The 19975-nt window shown below is 44.8% G+C and overlaps 2 protein-coding genes across 5 annotated transcripts in view; one reads left to right on the top strand and one right to left on the bottom strand.

Moving 5' to 3' along the window:
- Positions 1 to 14920, top strand: part of DNAH7 (dynein axonemal heavy chain 7) — a 1167586-nt gene extending 1152666 nt beyond the window's left edge. For both annotated transcript variants that reach the window (XM_069615701.1, XM_069615700.1), the window contains one exon: positions 14507 to 14920. In XM_069615701.1, the coding sequence (XP_069471802.1) occupies positions 14507 to 14713 (207 nt within the window). In that variant the 3' untranslated portion in view covers positions 14714 to 14920. The remainder of the gene's footprint in view (positions 1 to 14506) is intronic.
- Positions 14921 to 14931: 11 nt separating this feature from the next.
- SLC39A10 (solute carrier family 39 member 10) overlaps positions 14932 to 19975 on the bottom strand; it is an 802105-nt gene continuing 797061 nt past the window's right edge. For all 3 annotated transcript variants that reach the window (XM_069615702.1, XM_069615703.1, XM_069615704.1), the window contains exon 10: positions 14932 to 19443. In XM_069615702.1, the coding sequence (XP_069471803.1) occupies positions 19285 to 19443 (159 nt within the window). In that variant the 3' untranslated portion in view covers positions 14932 to 19284. The remainder of the gene's footprint in view (positions 19444 to 19975) is intronic.

The raw sequence follows: 19975 nt of genomic DNA, 5'->3' as shown, positions 1-19975 counted from the left end.
CTCCGGTTTGTGGTCCAAGGACGACACTCAGTTCAAGGCCCTGTCCTTCGGCCTCAAGTTAGCGCTGAGGGTGTTTACGAAATGCTTGGCTCCGGTGGCAGCGTATCTATGCATCAAGGGCATCCACGTCTATACTTATCTGGCAGACTGGATCAGCACACTGTGGAGACCATTCGCCTTCTCACTGTGCTCGTATTCTCCATCAACTATCCGAAGTCCTTTGTGGAGCCATCGCAGAACACTCTGTTCCGAGTGTTAGGGAGAATTCTCTATTTAGGCTGAATTTCCTAACCTAGTGAGTCCCCCAGCAGCTTTGCTGGATTTTTGGGGTTTATTTTTTTTCTCCTGCCAAGAGTGAGACTCTTTTACCCCCACTCTTGGACATGATTTGAGTGTGTTTCTTTGAAACTAGATGTGTTTAATGGGCTATGGGGTCTTTTACTCCATAGGGTTTCATGTGTTTTTGTGATGTGTGTTACACAGCACCCTCCGTGCAGTAACACAGGGGTGTCATAGTGACCCCCCAGTATAGACTCCATACCCTGGGACTGACTACTGTCTCCCAGGGCATGTAAAGTCACCATTGACTTTACTAGTCTTAAATTCTGACCAGAACCAGTACAAACCATCATATTGTGGACGTACTGGCTGGGGCAATTCGATTGCCCCAGGGTCTGTTAGTCGAGGGGGCACGTCTCCGTCCCCCCTGATCGAGTTTTGGCTGGTGGCAGTGGATACTACTTTTTATATTCAACCGCGCATATTTTCCTATGGGATTTCCCATTGTTTTAGGCTACTATCTTTATTTAATTATTTAAGGTAGCCTCGAACATACCGCCGGTTTATTTAATTAATATTAATTCTCCGGTTGGTATTTTTTGCCAAAACTTGATTCTAAAATGGCGTTTGTGTTCTCTTCTGTGACTCCAACCCAAGTCGAGCCCTTTGTTCCACTTTTTGGCGGGCTTCTCCACAGAAGCCCTCTAAAGTGATGCCACTATGTCTGGGGTACTTAGGAGGGGTGGAGGGGAATTTAGGCACCCTGGACTGAGTTGTCTAGGCAACTCAAGTCGCACTCTGTCCTGATTGGCCCAAGTGGTGAGCCGGCCGGCTCACCACTTAGCATGTTTGAGTGACAGCTAGGCTGAGTGAATGGGGGTTTGCTGCATAAAAGCAGGGCTTTGGGGACTGGAACTTCAGAAGTCGCCACAGGACCTAAGAATCCGACGAGGGAGAAGCTGAGCCGACCTGCCACGACACCACGACCGGTGGAGCCCTGCTGGACCGTCTCACCACTTTTCCCAACGACAGAGGAGATCTCCCGCCGGACAGTCTTCTTCCTTTGACTCGTGGGGATAACCAGTTTCACTGTCTTTTCGCATTCCCGACGTATCTCGTGGCCGCCTTGCCGTGCTAAGCACCCCAGCAACCGGGATACCACGTTTTACCACGACCGCGAGATAAAGGTACCACCTTTTACCGGAAAACTCCGCGGCTGGTTTCTACCCTGGTAGTGCAACGACCTGCATCTTTCCTCCACGTCGAGATCTTCTCTTCCCCTGAACGACGACGCAACTTGCAACCACTACCAGGAACAACTGCCACCGCTGGAGGATCCTTCCCACTTAAGGTACCGTGTCCCGCCTGGCTTCCCTTGCAACCGACTGTACGGGGTAGATTTAGCCCCCGGCTTTCGAACCTGGGCTAGCCTGGGACACCTTGGCTAAACTTTTCTAAGCCTCTCTAAACTCTTTTCTGAACCCTCTGCAAGACTTTCTAAGCCTAGTGTAACTGTGTGATCTTGGGCGCATTTGTGCTCTGCTCTCTCTAAGGGTGGGCCCAGCCTTTGGACTTTGGCTCACCAGTGACTTTTTGCTCTCTGCCTTGCTAATAGTGTTCCTGAATCGTAGAGTGGTGTAATCCTGCATATTCTGTCTTTTTCCCTCCCTTTTTCACAACCTTAGTAGAGTGCAATCTAGTTAAGCGCTCACCTCTGTATAAAAATAAGTGGTGTCTTACTGTGATTTTCTAATAAGGGAAAAAGGGGTGTATATATCATAATAGTAACTGTGTTTAGAATATTTTACAATAAGAGTGCTGGAGTGTTTCAACTGTGTGTTCATAAATAAATAATTATATACTTTGATACCAAAGCTCTGGTCAGTGTTTGCTTGTATTATTGTATCTGAGTGCCTATTGAGTATACTTTGCATACTGCCTAACTCTTATTGAGGGAAGTCTGACTGCTCAGCCACAGCTACCAGGTAAATCTGGGTGGTACAGACTGCTACCAAGTGGGTTTACTGCTAACACCTGTAGTCTTAAATCTTTTGCAGTGGTCCCTAAGGGAACTGCACAGGTTTCTGCCTAACACATGGCGCCCGTCTCAACAAGGTCGCATCCCTGGCTACCCCCTCGGAGGAGAGGGTGACCGCCACCCTGGGAAAAGCACAAAGCCTGTCCGTTCAATCCACAATGGTGCAGGCAGTCTAGTCACTGTTGGGCATGATGGCGTTCTGCAGCCACCTCGTTCCATTCTGCAGGCTCCGGATGAAGACTCTTCAGGAGTTCCTGGATGCGCAGTGGCTGCAAGTCACAGGCTCGTAGACAGACAAGATTGCTCTCAACCAGGAGTCCCTACAAGCTCTACGATGGTGGGGAGTGTGCCCATAACTGACGCAAGGAGCTCCCTTTCAGATCCCACCATACCAGGCCACGGTCACCACGGATGTCTCTCTGGAAGGATGGTGGCCCATACCAGACAGTCACATGCCAGAGGCCTCCGGATGCCAGAAGAAAAGGATCTTCACATCAACGTTCTGGAACTCCGGCGGTCTTCTGGGCCCTCAAGTCCTTCCTGCCTCAACTGCAGGGGAAGGTAGTGAGGATCTTCAAGGACACCACCACCACCACCTTGTTCCACATCTGGAAGTAGGGCGGGACGTACTCTCCGGTGCTCTCCCTGGAGGGTCCGTCCCTGTGACACAGGGCTATTCTTCAGGACATGTTCCTCGTCCCCTTTCACCTGGCGGGCACCAAAAACACCATTGCAGACTCGCTAAGCAGGGAGCTCCGGCCGTTCCAAGAGTGGGAACTTTTTCAGGATCAAGTGACTTTTCTCTTAAGCAAGTGGGGCCAACCCCAAATCGACCTCTTCACAAGGGCGGCCAACTCCAAGTGCAAGAGGTTTTCCAGCAGGTTCCCTAAGCGAAGGGGTCTGGGGGACACCTTCCTGTGGGAGGGGCTTTCCTGTATGCCTTACCTCTGATCCCTCTCCTGCTACGTGTGATCAACATACTTCGACAATGTCATTGCAGGTTATCATCACTCTGGTGTGGCTGCGGCAGGTCTGGTACCCGGACCAACTTCTGTCAGTGGCTCCATCCATCCAGCTGCCCCGCTTCACGATCTTCTCTCCAGACAAAACGGACGATACTGAATCACGACCCAGTGTCGCTGAGCCTCACGGCCTGGCTCCTGCAGCCCTAGAGTTTTGGCATTATTCCCTGCCTCTGGAATGCAAGAAGATCTTGGCCAAGGCCAGAGCCTCCTCTAGGTTGTCATGCTAGTCACAAGTAGAAACACCCCTCAGTGTGGTGCAGGACTCCGCTGCGAGTCACGGCTCTGCAGCTCCTTCCGTATCTGCTTTGCCTGGCCAAGGCTGGCCTGGCTCACACCTCGTTCCGGGTGCATCTGGCAGCCATATCCCGTTACACCAGGACACCTGTAAGCCATCCCTGTGGTCACACAGGCTTGTCAAGGAGTTCATGACAGACCTTTTCAGGACTTTTCCACCGGTGACGGCTCCTGCTTGGGAGCTCAACGTCGTTTTGACTAAGCTCATAGGGGTCCCTTTTGAACATATGCATCAAGCCCCTTTGAGGTTTGTCTCGTGAAGACTGCTTTTTTGGTGGCCATCACCTCGGCCACGTGGGTCAGGCAGATCCAGGCCCTCTCTTGCAAGTAGCCGTACTGGTCTTTCCATGCTACACGCGTGGTGCTGCAAACGCACCCCACCTTTATGCCGAAGATTCCTTCAGAATTCCATCGCAACAAGCCTTTGGTTCTGCCAGTTTTCTTCCCAAATCCTTTTATACCAGCGGAAAGGATGTTGCATTCGCTGGACGTTGCTCGTGCCTTGACGTTTTGTGTGGCATGTACGAAGGACTTCTGGAAGACTTTTCAATTTTTTGGATCTGTGAATCACAAAAAGGCCCTAAGGCTTCCATATCGAGGAGGCTCTCTGGCTGCATCATGCACTGTCATCGTCTGGCCAACAGACCTCTTCCAGGCCGGCCGAGAGCCCATTCCACCGGAGCCATTGCAGCGACAATGGCGTTTCTCTCTGGTGTCCCCCTGCTCGACATCGGCAGGGCTGCTAGATGGCAGTCCACCCACACCTTCACAAGATTCTACTGCATCTCCTGGGATTCCAGAGAGGAGTCCCGGGTCGACCAAGCAGGGCTACACAACCTGTTTGTTTGAGGTGAGTCTGTTCCAGGGGTGAGTTATTGCTTCTGCTGAGCCTTGCCAATTCCTGCGGTTGTGTATGTGTACTGCTTTGTAATCTTATTCATGAGCATGTGAATCCATGCCAGACCCCATGCTGGAGAAGAACAAGTTACTTACCAACTGTAACGTTCTTTCGACTGGATGTTCCTCCCACGTATTCCTCATCTTGTGATAATTCGTTTTGCCAGCTTCGCTGCTTCGGAAAACATTTTTCAGCAGAGGGCGCTGTGCTCGAGGTTGTGGCGTCGAATGTCCCTCAATGAGCTCCGTACCGTGTCGACATCACTGATGGCATAAGTAGCTCGAGCAGCGCCCTTTGGCTTCAGTTCGTTTTTTTTGAGGAAATACTCGTGGCACATCCAGGCATATGCTGTGACTGATGGGTCCATCGTGAGAGCAAATTGTAAGAGAACAAACTGTACTGCGGGGTAGGTTGGGAGGGTCGATGAGGAATACGTGGGAGGAACATCCAGTCGAAAGAACGTTACAGTTGGTAAGTAACTTGTTCTTCGAATGGATTGTGTCCTCCCACATATTCCTAATCTTGTGATAGACTACCACAGCAGTGACCAATTTGGAGGTGGGAGTGCTAGTTCTTGTTTTCATGTACAGAGTGAAGTACCGCTCTGGCAAATAGCCCCTCATTGGAGGAGGAGGCATCTAAGCAGTAATGCTTGATAAAAGTATGCATTGATGCCCATGTTGCAGCCGAGCAAATATCTTTTGCAGGGACTCCCCTCTTCAAAGCCACAGAAGTAGCCATTCCCCTTGTGGAGTGAGTACGTAGCCCATCCGGTGGGTCTTTTCCTGCTAATCTGTAACATTCCAGTATAGGTAGAATAATCCAGCAGGATATGGTTTGTTTTGTCACCGCTAAACCCAATTTACGACCTGTGTAGCCCACAAAGAGATGGTCGTCTTGACGTAATTTTGTCTTTCTTGCAATGTAAAAGCGGAGGCCCCTCCTGGGGTCCAGCCTATGTAATCTCTCCTCTTCTTTTCCCAAATGAGGAGGAGGATAGAATGTTGGTAAAACAATTTTCTGCGACAAATGGAAGTCGGAAACTACTTTTGGTAAGAAAGATGGTTTAACTTTCAGAACTACTTTGTCTTTGTAAAATGTGGTGTATGGAGGTTTACATGAGAGAGCCTGTAGTTCATTAACCATGCGGGCTGATGTTAATGCCACAAGAAGGACAGTTTTTAGTGTTAAAAGCCTCAATGGACAGGAATGCAGAGGCTCAAATGGTATACATGTTAGGAATTTAAGAACTAAATTTAAATCCCAAGTTGGAACATGAAATGGTATTGGTGGATATACATTTGTAAGTCCTTTTAGGAACTGTATTATTAAATGGTATTTTAAAGTAAGAAACCTCTTCTGAGGAGCGCTTAAAAATGGACAGCGCAGCAAGATATCCTTTGATTGTTCCGATCTGGAGCCCCAGATTGGCTAAATGTAATAGGAAGGAAAGTACCATTGGTGTGCTACATTTAAAAGGGGTCCACATCCCTATCTTTGCACCAGTTACTGAACTTAATCCAACGACACCGGTACAAGGATTTTGTTGCTGGCCTTCTGGGCGAAAGCAAAATCTCCATTACGTCATCCGAAAGATCCCAATCCTTGCATCTCAACCTCTCAGAAAGCATGCATGAAGGTTGAGTGTAGCGACCTCTGGATGGAGAACCAGACCTTCCTCTTGCGAGAGAAGATCCTCTCTTTGTGGAAGACGTACTGGAGGGCAGATGGACGTGTCTAGAAGGTCCGGGTACCACGTTCACCTGGCCCAGTCCGGGGCAATTAGGGTCATGGTTTTCTTGAACTTTCTCAATCTCCTGATTGCTTGAGGAATCACAGGGACTGGAGGAAACGCGTACAGCAGGGAAAAATACCAATCCACTATGAACACATCCCCTAGAGCTCCTCTCGGGGGAAATTACCTTGAGCAATACTGATCGCACTTCCGGTTTACCGTGGTTGCGAGCAGATCCATTTGAGGGGTTCCCCAAAGGGCGAAAATCTCCAGAAGGACTTCCTGAGCTAACTCCCACTCGTGGTAGACTGTGCTCTGCCTGCTCAGAGCGTCTACCGCCGTGTTCTGCTCTCCGGCTAGGTGAACTGCCGAGAGAGAGATTCCTTCTTGTATTGCCCAGAACCAGAGGTGCATTGCCTCTCTGCACAGAGGAAGTGATCCTACGCCCCCTCTTTTGTTGAGGTAGTACATGGCCACTGTGTTGTCCGTCATCAGGACATTCTTTCTCTGTACGGAGGGCAGGAAGGCCTTCAGCGCTAGTCTGATTGCCCTCAGCTCAAATAGGTTGATGTGTAGTTTGGACTTCGATGGAGACCAACGTCCGCCGATTGTCAGATCGTTGGTGTGAGCTCCCCACCCCTTGAGTGAGGCGTCCGTCAGTACTGTTATCTCCGGCCACGGTTGCCAAAAAGATTCTCCCTTGAGGATGTTGTCGTTGCAAGCCCACCATGATACATCCTGAGCAACTGCGCTCGGGACTTGCAGAAGATCTGACATATTCCCCGAGAATTGGGACCACTGAGTTCTGAGGGCCCATTGTAGGGATCTCATTCTCAGTCTGGCCTTTGGCACCAGAAAAATGCAGGATGCCATGAGGCCTAGCAACCTCAGGAAATCGAAGGCTGGCAGATGCTGGGCTTTCTGGAACTTTACCATCTGCTGGATGTGGAGAGCTCTCACCTCGGGCGGCGAGGCTTTGCCCGAGGAAGTGTCCGAGACTGCTCCGATAAACTGGAGTTGTTGGGATGGTATCATATGGGACCTCTTGAAATTGAGGGAGAAGCACAGGTTGTGGAGGAAGTGGCAGGTGGTCGACAGGTGTTCCTGAGCTTGTTCTGGAGAACGTGCTCTGATTAGCCAGTCGTCCAGGTAGGGGTAGACGTGAATTCCCCCCTCTCCTGAGACTCGCTGCCACTACCGCCATCAGCTTGGTGAAAACCCTCGGAGCGGAGGTCAGCCCGAATGGCAGAACTCGAAACTGATAGTGTGAGCCGCCAACTGCGAACCTCAGGTATTTTCTGTGCTTGGGATGGATTGGCACATGAAAATAAGCATCCTGAAGGTCCAATGATACCAACCAGTCTTGGAGCTGGAGAGCCTGAAGGATCTGAGAAAGGGTTACCATCTTGAACTTGTCCTTCCTGAGGAACTTGTTCAATTTTCTTAAGTCCAAGATGGGGTCAATCCTCCGTCCTTCTTTGGGATGAGAAAATAAGGGGAGAACCAACCTTTGTTCCTCTCTGCTCCAGGTACATGTTCTATTGCATCTTTCTCTAGCAGTGTTATAATTTCCTGCCAAAGGAGCGGGTCTGGAACCTTGGTGGAGCTGGCTCCCGGTGGATGATCGGCAGGTCTTTTTAGGAAGGGAAGGCAGTAACCTTGGGCTACTGCTTCCAGTGCCCAAGCATCTGAAGTAATGTCCCCGCCATTGTTTCAGATGCTGAGAGATTCTGCCTCCCACTGGTGTTTTGTATGATAGAACCTCAGAGAGATTTGGAGGCAGCTGCAGGAGCGGCTGAGGGCATAGATACCGTTCCTGAAGATGGCTTTGTAGTCTTTCCTCGTCCACCACAAGTGACATTCCTTCTGCCCCTTTGAAAAGCCTGTCCTCTTCCTCTACCAACAGAGGGGTAGTATCGAAAAGGACGACCCCTCCAGGAAAATGAGCCCGAATAGGGTTTCTGAGGCTGTCTCATGGAGGCACTAACGGATTTAGCTACCGCTTTCGAGGTCTGTAGTTTTTCTAGGCTCTCATCAGCCTTACTATCAAACAGCCTCGAGCCATCAAAGGGCATGTTGAGAACTCTGGTTTGTACATCTGGTGCAAACCCAGACTTTCTCAACCACGCAAATCAGCATAGCACTGTGCTTGATGCCATGGATCTGCTAACACTATCAGCAGTATCCAGTCCAGACTGGAGACATTTCCCCCATTGCCTCCTTCCCGTCATTGACTATATTCAGGAAGCCTTCCCTTTCCTCGCCTTCCGGAGTATGTTCAGCCGCCCCCGAAATGCATTCCCACAGGCTATGTGTGAACCTGGCTAGGGTACAAGTGACATTGGTCGATTTCAAGGCCATGCTACCCGAAGTAAACATTTTACGAGCCCAAGCATCAACCTTTTTATCCTCCCTGTCCGGAGGTATGGTTGGATATGCTGTCTGCTTGGAAGTGGTAGCGGCCTGAATTACCAGACTTTCTGGCGTAGGGTGTCTATTTAGGTATTCTGGATCAGAAGTAGAAGTTCTGTACTTCTTTGGAAGATTGCTGTCTACTGCAGCAATGCTATCAGGTTTTCCCAGTTCCTTTCAACTGTCCTTTTGAGCGCCCTATGGAAAGGGAGAACTAGATCTTTCCTGGGTCCTCGGACTATGCCAGTCATATCATCTTGTTCAAACGTAGGGGAGGCTCTTCCCCAATCCATATATTCAATCACCCTACTCATCAAATTCCTATACCCTGAGTCTGCATGTTCTGCAGGATCAGGTGCAGCAAACTCCAATTCGGGTGATGTTTCCACACCACTAGCAGAATGCAGAGTTTCAGATAGGTCTCTCATTTTTGTCTCAGGATTTATCAGTTCCTCTGGAACTTGTCTAGTGCCATATTTTACTCCAAAAGGAGTGACCTCCTCATCATCAGAGCCAGATTCTTCAAAAATTGAAGACATGGACCTAAAGAAGTCCGATTTTGGTAAAGGTGTAAACTTTCTGTCTTCCTCCTGATTTTTTGTTCAAGGAATCTATATTTTCTTCGAGGGGGTCAGAGGAACCTTCAACGCACTCGACGAAGCCTTCGACAAAGGCGTCGAGGATAATATAGGCTTCGTCGTCGGAGCTGTCGACGCCGATGGCGTCGACGAAGTTGTGCTCGATTTCGACAACTTTTGTTTTTTATGAGGGATCGGAGAAACACTCGATCCTCGAGGATCTCTCGATGATTTGTCGACTCAAGATTTATGGGTACTACTAGGCTTTACCGTCGTAGTTCCCGACTTCCCTGTATCGTCCAATGGAGCAACCGGGGTCTGGCTTTTTTGAGGTTTCTTTGAGGGGGTTGAGGCTGCGTTCTCAAAGACCTGCATCATTTTTCTCCTAAAGCTTTCCCATTTTGAAGGGGAATCTGAGCTAGTCGGACATCGAACCAATTCCGTCGATGAATCGGACGATGTAGATCTATGTCTCCTTTTGAGCTTTTTAGAAGAAGACGAAGAAGATCGTCTCGATCTGCTAGGAGATCGGGATCTCTTCAAATGTTTTTTATGACGTTCCAATTCCTTTGAATCAGACGATTTCTTATGTTTTTTAGACAATGCTTTCGAAGAGCCCTTTGACGCCTCCCGCCGCACCGCTAACTTACTTTTCCTCTCACGGAGGGCCTTCTCTGTCATTGACTGACAGGAGCCACAGTCGCCGGTTCGATGGTCTGAGCCCAGACACCAAAGACAGATACGGTGAGGATTGGTGATGGACAACTTCGACCCGCAGTCGTTACACTTCTTAAACCCAGTTTTGGGAGTTGAAGCGGGCGATGAACAAGACATTTTCTTGACAGAAAATCTCAAAGTGCGCCGTTCACGAGAGCGAAGCAATCGGAAAAACGGAACTGAAGCCAACGGGCGCGGCTCGAGCTACTTATACCATCAGTGACGTCGACACGGTACGGAGTCCGTTGAGGGACATTCGACACCATAACCTTGAGCACAGCGCCCTGTGCTGAAAAATGTTTTCCAAAGCAGCGAAGCTGGCGAAATGAATTATCACAAGCTGAGGAATACGTGGGAGGACACAATCTATGCAAAAGAACAAGTTACTTACTAATAATAAATTTATTGTGAATTAGTTCAAATTTGAACTTTACACAAACAATACAAAATACATCCAATAACTTAATACATACATACGTACAATCTACACATTAAATAGTATACAATTTAAACATATAAATCCAGGTACAATACATAAATAATGTGTGTCTTGCTTCAAATACATCATATACAACCCATAAACACGAAGTACCTGACACGTAGAGCTAAACACTAAGCACTAACACTAAGCACCAAGCATAAGGGCCAATTCCTAAGGTGCCACTCTAAGTTCTGCTGCAGCTGGCTGGTTTGGGAATAAACTTTTAACTCTAATCCAGACCCTATATAGTGCCAACTGAGTCCCAATTGAGTCCGAATTTAGACAATAATCCCAAAAGGACTCTCCCTTGATGGTGTCGTAATTGCTTACCAACTTTCCCAACATATACATGTACAGTGGGCCCAATCGGGGGCACATTGTTAAAACGTGCCTAGTCGTTTCTGGATGTTCTCCCATCTCACAGATACGACAGCACCTATCCTTTGGTAAAATGCCCAGCCGTGGTCCGACGACCGCTAGTACCTGAAGCTGATTCGTCTGCAACCTTAGCATTAATTGACGCACCTCTGGGTCTGGGCATAGTATCAAGTATTAATGGGGCTTTCTGTATCTATGGATTACATGCGTTACGGCTTCATACCCCTTCAGGGGGGACAAATGGATACAATTCTGGGTCCAGTCCCATCTGTTCATTTTTTGTATGAATGATTTTTTTAAGTGTATAAATGGCATTGATCGCTTCTTGTCATGAGACCAGTCTATATCGGCAAAAAAGGACTCATTTAACTGTTTGTAGCTATTACCCTTAGGTGACCTTTCGTTATCAAAGTTAGTACCAGCCAAGCTAAGCAATTTACATGATAAAGTGGAAATAGCTTTCAAATAGAACACACCTTGTGCTCGCAAGGCCATGCCTTTCAGTGATGTTAAACCCAGTTCCAACCTTAGATACTGAACAGAACAAACTGGGCCCATACCCAGTACTGTGCGCCAGTACTGTCCCTCTAATATATTGAGACAATTCAGGTCTTGTATGGCTAATGCCTCCAGGCCATACAAGATTGCCGGGACAAAGCACTGTTGATAGAGTTTAATAATCTCCCCAATACTATACCCTGCTGTTCCTTTAGCGAATTTACAAGCGTGCAATGTGAGGAGTCACTTACATGTAACTCCTGTTCTCCAGCATGGGTCTGGCATGGATTCACATACAAACCCTCCCTCCTTCCCCTCTGTGGCTCTTCTTGGTTCACATTGCCACTTTATGTGCTCTTCCAAATCTGAAGATGGTCACCAATGGTGGAGTTTAGGGAGACGACTGTCATTGGATGGGACAGTATGACCCAAAGGACCATGATTGGTTTAGAGGAGAAATGCAGTTTTCAGGCTAAAGCAAATCTACTTTTCCTTTTTAACGAGGATTTCCATCCTGACGACAGGGAATATTCACAAGCATGTGAATCCGTGCCAGACCCATGCTGGAGAAGAGGAGTTACAGGTAAGTAACTTGTTCCTTCCTTACGTTCCCGAGAAGGGCACATATGTCCAATTGGGGGGACATTTATGACATGGAGGGTGATGATGTCCCTTCCGGACTGGAACCTTTCCAGCCCCGGGAGGTGAGAGACTTCCCAGAGGAGCTTTATAGGGAAAATGGCGACTTGGTGGGCCTAGTAGCCAACTTGCAGGAAGCAAGTGCTAGACACCTCGCCAGAGGTCGAAATGCCCGATGCCACCCCTGCCAAGCACAGGTGCCTTTTCATCCCCTGATGGCAAAGTTGGCTCCCTCATAGCCTAAGATGCAACATTTTGTAAGAGGGTCCTAAGGAGATCTTGCTGCTTGAATCCATCGGAGGAACATCCATCAGAAAGAACATTGCCGAAGGGTAAGTAATTTGTTCTTTGCAATACTTCAGGAAGATGTCATAATGACCAATGAATGAGCACTTGTGGAATCTGCTGTTGATTTTGTTGGTTTGCATACTAACTTTACCAATAAATTAAAACTAACAACACCTATGAAGCTGAAGCATTGTAGTTTTCCTTCCAGATAAACAGCATACCGGTTTGTTTTACTCTATATTAAGAAAATGCTTCCCAAAAAAAACAGCGAGTAACAAATAGGAATGCATTTGCTGCTTGTTGCCACCCACGCTGCTGTGTTAATATGTTTACTACATCAGAGACTACAGGGCTCTCGGTAGCCTAAGCAGTGGCCCGACGTGATCTTGTGAGATTGAAACATATTCCTTTAATTCACGACATGAAACCTTCCCAGCGAGCACATTACAGTCTGCCTTTGCTGGCACCCTCAGGCCGTCACCTCCCCCTTGTCGTTAGAACCCTGCTGTCAAAGAGCCATAATAATGTTTTTGAATGCATATTTAGTGTTTTAGCTACCTGCTGGCTGGCTGTCCCATAATAATATGCAGTGGTTAACCTCCTCACTCCATTCTTTTGACTTAGTTTTAATAAAAACACCCCACAGGCACTTCAGACTGTTTTCCCCAGCTGTAAGGCCAGGTGGGAGGACCCAACCATGTTGAAATGGGCACCTACCAGCCTGGACGCATCTTCAGAAGGCACTGATGGGCACTCTACTTTTGTGTTATACTTTTGTGTTATCTGATCCGAAGAGACACTATGGGGCTCATTACAAGTTTGCCGGTCCAGAAACAAGGGTGCCGGTAAGCTTACAAGCACTGTTGTTTCCGGACCGCAAACTACGAGTCTTCGGGCGGGTGCTGTTTCGCCGGCCAGGGTCAGACCTGGCAGGCGGATTGGCCCCGACCCGCAGACTTTCACGGAAGCACCGGCACCGTTATTAACAGTGCCGATGCGTCCGTTGTCCCCACTCAAATAGAGTCCTATCGGACTCTATGGGAATGGGGATCAACATTTTACCGGCGCCTGACGTACCGGACCGCCGGGGTTGTAATGCCCCAGTGTTTCCGGCAAGTCGGGCGCTGGTAAATCATTACGGGTCCGGCGGATACCTGCCGGTTGTACCAGCATGGTTACTGCCAGACCCGTAATGAGGGCCTATACAATTTTAAAAAATGTCTTCTTACTTGTGGGGTATTACTGAGCACAAGACATGGATGTGTTACAACATAAAACCCAGGTATTAAAAATGTAAATTTTTGTTTAATTGTCTAAAAATAGACCAGTCAACAGGAACTACTTTGAGACGCGTTAAAAAAAATTATAATTTTACTCACAATTTCCAAATGTAGGAAGTAAAATACTACCACTCCAAAATCGTATTTGAAGCCTTGATAATATGTCAGTAATGTACCCGTCTTTGCATAATCTCTAAATGTTGATTTGTTAGAGATAGAATTTCTCCTTTGACTGTTCCAAGTTTTACTAGAGGAATTACTGAAAGGCCAAGATGTCAAAGGACTAAGTTGATATGTCAACTCTGAAAGGGAGTCCTGTAAGGTGTATAAAAGAGAATGAGATTAGATAACACATTCCTTTATTCTGATAAACTGGAGCCTTTGTAACACACAACTGGAGTTGTTTCACTGCGATTCGCACTTAAGAAGATCTGAGGGTGCAGGTCAAGCAAATTTAGATTGGTAGGTCTGATAAGGGACAGAGCCATACCAAAAGGCAAAGCAGATCTTCGACTGCTAACAGCACCATGTAAGCAATAGAACACACTTTACTTATGAGACTCACAATTTGGGAAGAATGGTTTTAAAGATCCACTGCACACACACCTTCTCCTAACTGGATGGAAATTTGGGTCTCGGCCATGGTAGCAGTCTGTGGTAACATTTATGGCTCTATATCACCGGTTGTCTTTTACACTGTGAGCTGGCTTTCACCAAACAAAAATCATCTTCACTGGCTATATACTTTCCTGTTGCATTTGTTAGGTTCCAGATGTATAGTATTCTTGAGTGCTCTTATTTTCTTGTTTGAAAGAAACATGCTCTGTAGAGCTGAACCTATTCAATACCTTTTCAGCTAAGTGACTTCAGGAATTAAAAAACACGTCAAAACACGATAGGCACTATGTTTAGACTATATTTCAAGGGCATGCATACATATTAACTAACTCAGTGCTTTTTTTGTAGATGTGGCTCAAGCCTTGTAAAAGGGCTGATATTCCAAAGCGACCATCATATCTTGCTCCCGTTTACAAGACCAGCGAGAGGAGAGGAACTCTTTCTACCACTGGACATTCAACTAATTTTGTGATTGCAATGAGTCTTCCTTCTGATAAACCAGAAGAGCACTGGATTGGGCGGGGTGTAGCGCTGTTATGCCAACTCAACTCTTAGTTGCCATCTTCTCTGTAAGAAATGAATATTGCGGCTCACCTTTGTATGTGCAAGGAATATGGTGCATTTAAACTGCTACCTAATGCAGCAGATTAAAACTGCATTGGTTTTGCCGCCTACGAACAGCATATTTATTTTTTGCATAGTTCAGTTATGAATCTTACTGCTGTCCCTTAAAATGTTTTTAAATAAATGCTTTAAAACAATCAGGAAGAATGTTGCACTTTTAAGATTTTTTATTTCTGTTTTGCCTTATTTACACAGAACATACTATACATAAAATAAGCACAACAGTGTTGACAATAAACAGTATAACCATTGATAATTTTCAGCATCATGAAATACAAAAACATTTCTGACAGAATGGTTTTGATTACTCTTCAAGGTACTTACCTTGATTAAGTTAAGGACCATAATTACAATTAAACACAGACATTATGCTAATGGAAACAAACCCACATTGCATCTTAGTACCATTCCGAGGCATAATCATGGTGGAGGGATTACAATGTGAGCGAAATGCATATCGATGTCACACAGTGACAGCGAGTAATACACATAACATTTATGACGTCCATCAAAGAGAAATTGAATAAGACTGCATTCAAGTAGACTGGAATTTTGGAGAAAAGAACAAGCAATCCATTTCTGAACATTTGTGACATTACTTAAGTGAAACATCCATGGATCCTGAACCAGTGCAGTTAATGAGGTCAGTAGATCGGTTAAATGAGAGGATAAATTCAGTGCACTTCTTCACCAAATATTTTTTTTAACATTTTTAAGCACTGTTAGTGCTGTTCACTATCTCCATATCTACAATTGACATTGGACATTCTTTGTGTGAATGCATCCATCGTCGAGAAAATTGTCTGCTTAGCTTTAGCCTGTTTCAAAACACCAACAAATCAGAGTTCAATTAGGAGGAGTTGCAAAGGGAGAATTGTCCAGATCATGTGGAAGGTTAGCTGAGAATCTGGACTCTAAACTAGGAACTCCACCCTGAAAACACACTGTCTAATAAACAAGTGTTATCCTTCGTAACATCACACAAATTCCATAATATAGGAAATACCCAAGATGGGTGTGTGATTATTTTGTGACCAATGATTTAAATAGATGCTTTTTATGGAATTACATTTCTTCGTGTGTAATTTAAGTGCAACATTTCCATCCACAGAAAAGTCAATTTCAGCAGGTAATGATAAATGATTACAAGACCATGTTGCACTTAGCGGGCAAATTACGATGGCTTATTGGCCTTTAGTATTTGTTTAAAAAACAGCCGATTTCCCTGATATTATTAATTGTTTTAAGATTGCCGCTACTAATTTGGATCTTAGCTAACTGGTTCAGGATCAGGAAATTGTACCTCATCAAAAAAAAATGGAACTGTTTGTAAAGAGGACATTGTCAGTAAGCAACATAAGCAGCTGCTGGCACAGGATGATAAACTGCAATTAATTATTGCGATGAGGAATAAAAAAGAATGCATTGAATACTGTAAGAATAGGATGCTGTAATGAGTTAGTACAACTAATTATTTTTAGTTTGGACAAATTGTAAGTGAATTAATGAACATTGTTACTTTTAAAAAATGTGAAAGGTTTGTTTGGCTTTTCAACTCAGGGAAATAAAGTTAAAGTAAATGCACACAATGGTATCATACATTAAAAACTAAAAAAGGGAATGATTTAGAAAACTCTTCTAAACTCAGACATTATCTAAGTTCCACAGACCGGTATTTAGACATGTCAGAGCAAGTATTTCAGCAGGACACTTGGTAAGCATTTTCATACGAACTAAATTAGCATAATACATGTTTGTCTGAATACTGTATAAGGGTCACATACTGGCAGAAGGACATCTAATGTCTTAATGTGTACCTCTATATAAAGTTATTTTCTTGCAAAAAACGAAAACTACAAGATTATGAAAAAATATTTAAGGGAACTCTCTACGCTAAAATATTTTACAATGGAATGGAAACGTTTTTTGGCCCCTATTGTAGAGTTATTGCACCTGCAGTTTTTAAAGAAACTGGCTGAAAAGCAACAAACAGAAATTGTTGTACACAATCCATCTACAGTACAGCTGACCAGATAACCATGTGGAGCAGGACCAAACATTATGTTAATAAAAAAGGTTAACTAGTTCATGCTCATAGCACATTATATCTTGGTATATGGTGCAAGCATTCGTAGGAGTTGCATGTTTTAAAAATCGTTTCATGGTTTAAGACAGGACATATACAAAATAAACAAGGGTAGGTCCGATGATACAGTAGGAGATGCTTACACTTGTTCAAGTGGATAACAAAAAAACAAATGCCAATGACAAATGGTCTGCCTAGCCAGCATTGTGTATTGAGAAAAGCAAAGAAAAGTACATTCCATTGCTTCAATCAAACATGTAGGTTTGCATTGATTCTCTTGATATCATGTTTTCGCAGTCTGCGTCTTTGAGATTTGTCAAATTGGACATGCTAAAGTAAAGCAGAGCTGTATTATCTTTGGCAAAGCGCCAGACTTCACATGTCATTTAATAAATTGTGATTTCACCAGTTACACACATTCTAGTTATGGTATTTTGAGAGTGCACTCATTTTCAAACAAGATCACGTTGTTTTATCGCTGCACTTCTACACTAAATGATATGGTGCTTAGTGGCATCATCCCTTCAACTGAAAATGTGGCATTCAGTTTAAGTTTGTGTCTTAATCTTCGTACTATTCTGCACTCAAAGCTTCACGCGCAAACAAGAAAATACTATACCAAGGTAACCAGTGCAGAGATCAGTGGGGAAGCAGAACCACTCCCACCTTGCAGAATATCTTGTCTTGTTGTACGTGTTAAAAAGACAACTGTGCATGCATATTAAATTTAAGCATCACTAGACATCAAGGCCACTTTTGATGCCGATCTAGAGGCATGACAGTAGGGAAAGCTATGACTACATATACCACAATACAGGCATGCAGTGCTGATCAAGTGGCACAAATCTTGTACTGCATCCTTAATGTGAAAAGTAGGTATAAAAGCCCAACATTTACATCTTTTGGGCTGAAAGTAAAATTACATTCATAGCCACCCAGCATATGAAGCCTGAAAAGGTTTGACCAAGGTATTGCTTTTCTGGTAGCCACAGTAGCTCTTTGGCCAATATTTTCTCTTTAAACAGTGCATCCACATGCATGCTAAGCCAGGACCTTTTGTATCCAAGTAGAGTTGTATCTCTTCATGCCAGCAAGGGCCATTTACGGATTATCCTTTGGTAAACTATTGAGGGTAATCTAGCCCCCAAGATAACTCATGTAAAAAGGAAGATTAATGTTGCCAGTGAAAGTCTTTACAGACAGCAAGCAGATTTGTTTCATCTGGCGGGGTAATCTGTGCAAACAGATACCAGTGTCTACATGATCCTGGTGGTGTTAACGGATGGGTTGAGGTGATGTTAACAAGGTTATGGTAAAACCTCTTTCAATGATCAGGACTTTCATGTTTGGAGTCCATGCACATTTGTACCCTTATGAAGACCGCTGTAAATGTAATCATGAATAACACTGTTTGATTACATGCCCGAACTGTGAACAATAATGGCTCCCAAAGGGTCCTCTAAACGTACTGGATATGTTTTCAACACCAACTTACACAGGGTGACATAAGAAAATAAAAAAGCTTTATGCTTTCAATGAGAAAACAGTTGTTTACACATGTGGTATTTTTTTCCTGAACTTGTTTGAGAATTGGATGGATTTGCCATCTTTCTTACAGGTAATGTCACATTCTGAAGTAAAGAAGATGGCTTATTTTTTTCCAAAAGATCAACCTAAAAAATTAAATCTCAGTTGTTGGAACGGCCAGTAAGGCTATATAGCAGAAAACCTCTGTAGTGTTTAGCAGTCTCCTTATAATTCGAAGTACACATTTTCTTCCATTGATTTTCACATTTTAATGTTCTAAGTGGCAAATTTAAATTGCTACCAACCAAAGGCGCTTGTGATACTATATCCATAATGGGAGTCTGCTATGTGATGTAAACAAACCGCATCAGCTGTGGTAACCAAATGCCATATGCATCATGAAGTGAGGCACAGCTATTTTGCTCTGTAACCACACCAGATAAAAATATTCTGCGTATACACCTGATACCTTGGCAATTTTGGGAAGTCCAGCTGACACCTACAGTAATATAATACTGTTTTGTTTTAGGTTGTTACAACTTTAGTACTTAGCAAGGAGACAAAAAAAGAACAGTGACCAATTTCCGACTTGTTTTTTTTTTCAAACACGGATAATCAAATGTTAATTTGAATTAGTATTTGAAGTCAAGCATCACACAATGAAGTGCTTCACATTTTACCTTGGTACGGTTCGTTATGCTTGTCTATTGGATTTGGGAGGTATTATGCGAGTGGCAGCTAGTTACAAAAATAGATATTTGCAGGACTAAAACATACTTAGGAGCTTAAGCCCCTACACTATCTGCTCCCGAGTGAACTGTGAATACAATGGCTCAGACCCAGACAAACACAGTAACACCACTGTAACCAGAATGCGTAGTGGACAATATCATAACTTGAAGTCAAAGACAATTTTATCTTCATATAGGGCAATTATCAACATGAGGCCAAATCCTAACAGTAGGCCCAGGTTCTGGAGAATGAACTGTCCCATGGCGCAAAATCCATTTTCTTCCTTTTCAACATCACCATGAAGCATTTCTGGAAGCTGTAAAAAGAGTAATTAAAGTTTAATGAATGCCAACATGTGAAATGCTCCAGTTGTGCTTGCAATACAGCTGTCACATGATCAGGACATAAGTGACATCCATGGCATACATCACTTGAATTTAAATTTTAGGAAGAGGGACATTTTGTTGGACGTTACCAAGACATTTTCACCATCTCAACGTTAACAAGTGTCACAATTGGAGGAAATTGTGGACACTGGCCTGCGCCGCATCTAGATAGGACTGTGAATGTTAGCATGTGCCACACCTAGAATCTGAGAACATTAGCCTATGCCATATCTAGATAGGACTGTGAATGTTAGCATCTACCATACTTAGTTGGAACTTGAACGCTGGCATATGCCACACTTAGAATTCGAGAACATTGGCCTACGCCGTATCTAGATGGGACTGTGAATCTTAGCATGTGCCTCACTTAGATTTTGAAAACATTAGCCGGTGCCATATCTGGATGGGTTTGTGAATATTGGCAAGCACCACACTTCGAATTTGGGAACACTAGCATGCGCC

This window comes from Ambystoma mexicanum, chromosome 9 (genome assembly GCF_040938575.1).
Source record: "Ambystoma mexicanum isolate Mex_15411 chromosome 9, UKY_AmexF1_1, whole genome shotgun sequence".
Classification (NCBI taxonomy): Eukaryota; Metazoa; Chordata; class Amphibia; order Caudata; family Ambystomatidae; genus Ambystoma; species Ambystoma mexicanum.
The sequence above is the reverse complement of the archived record's forward strand: the minus strand, read 5'-3'. Positions and strand labels throughout refer to the sequence as shown.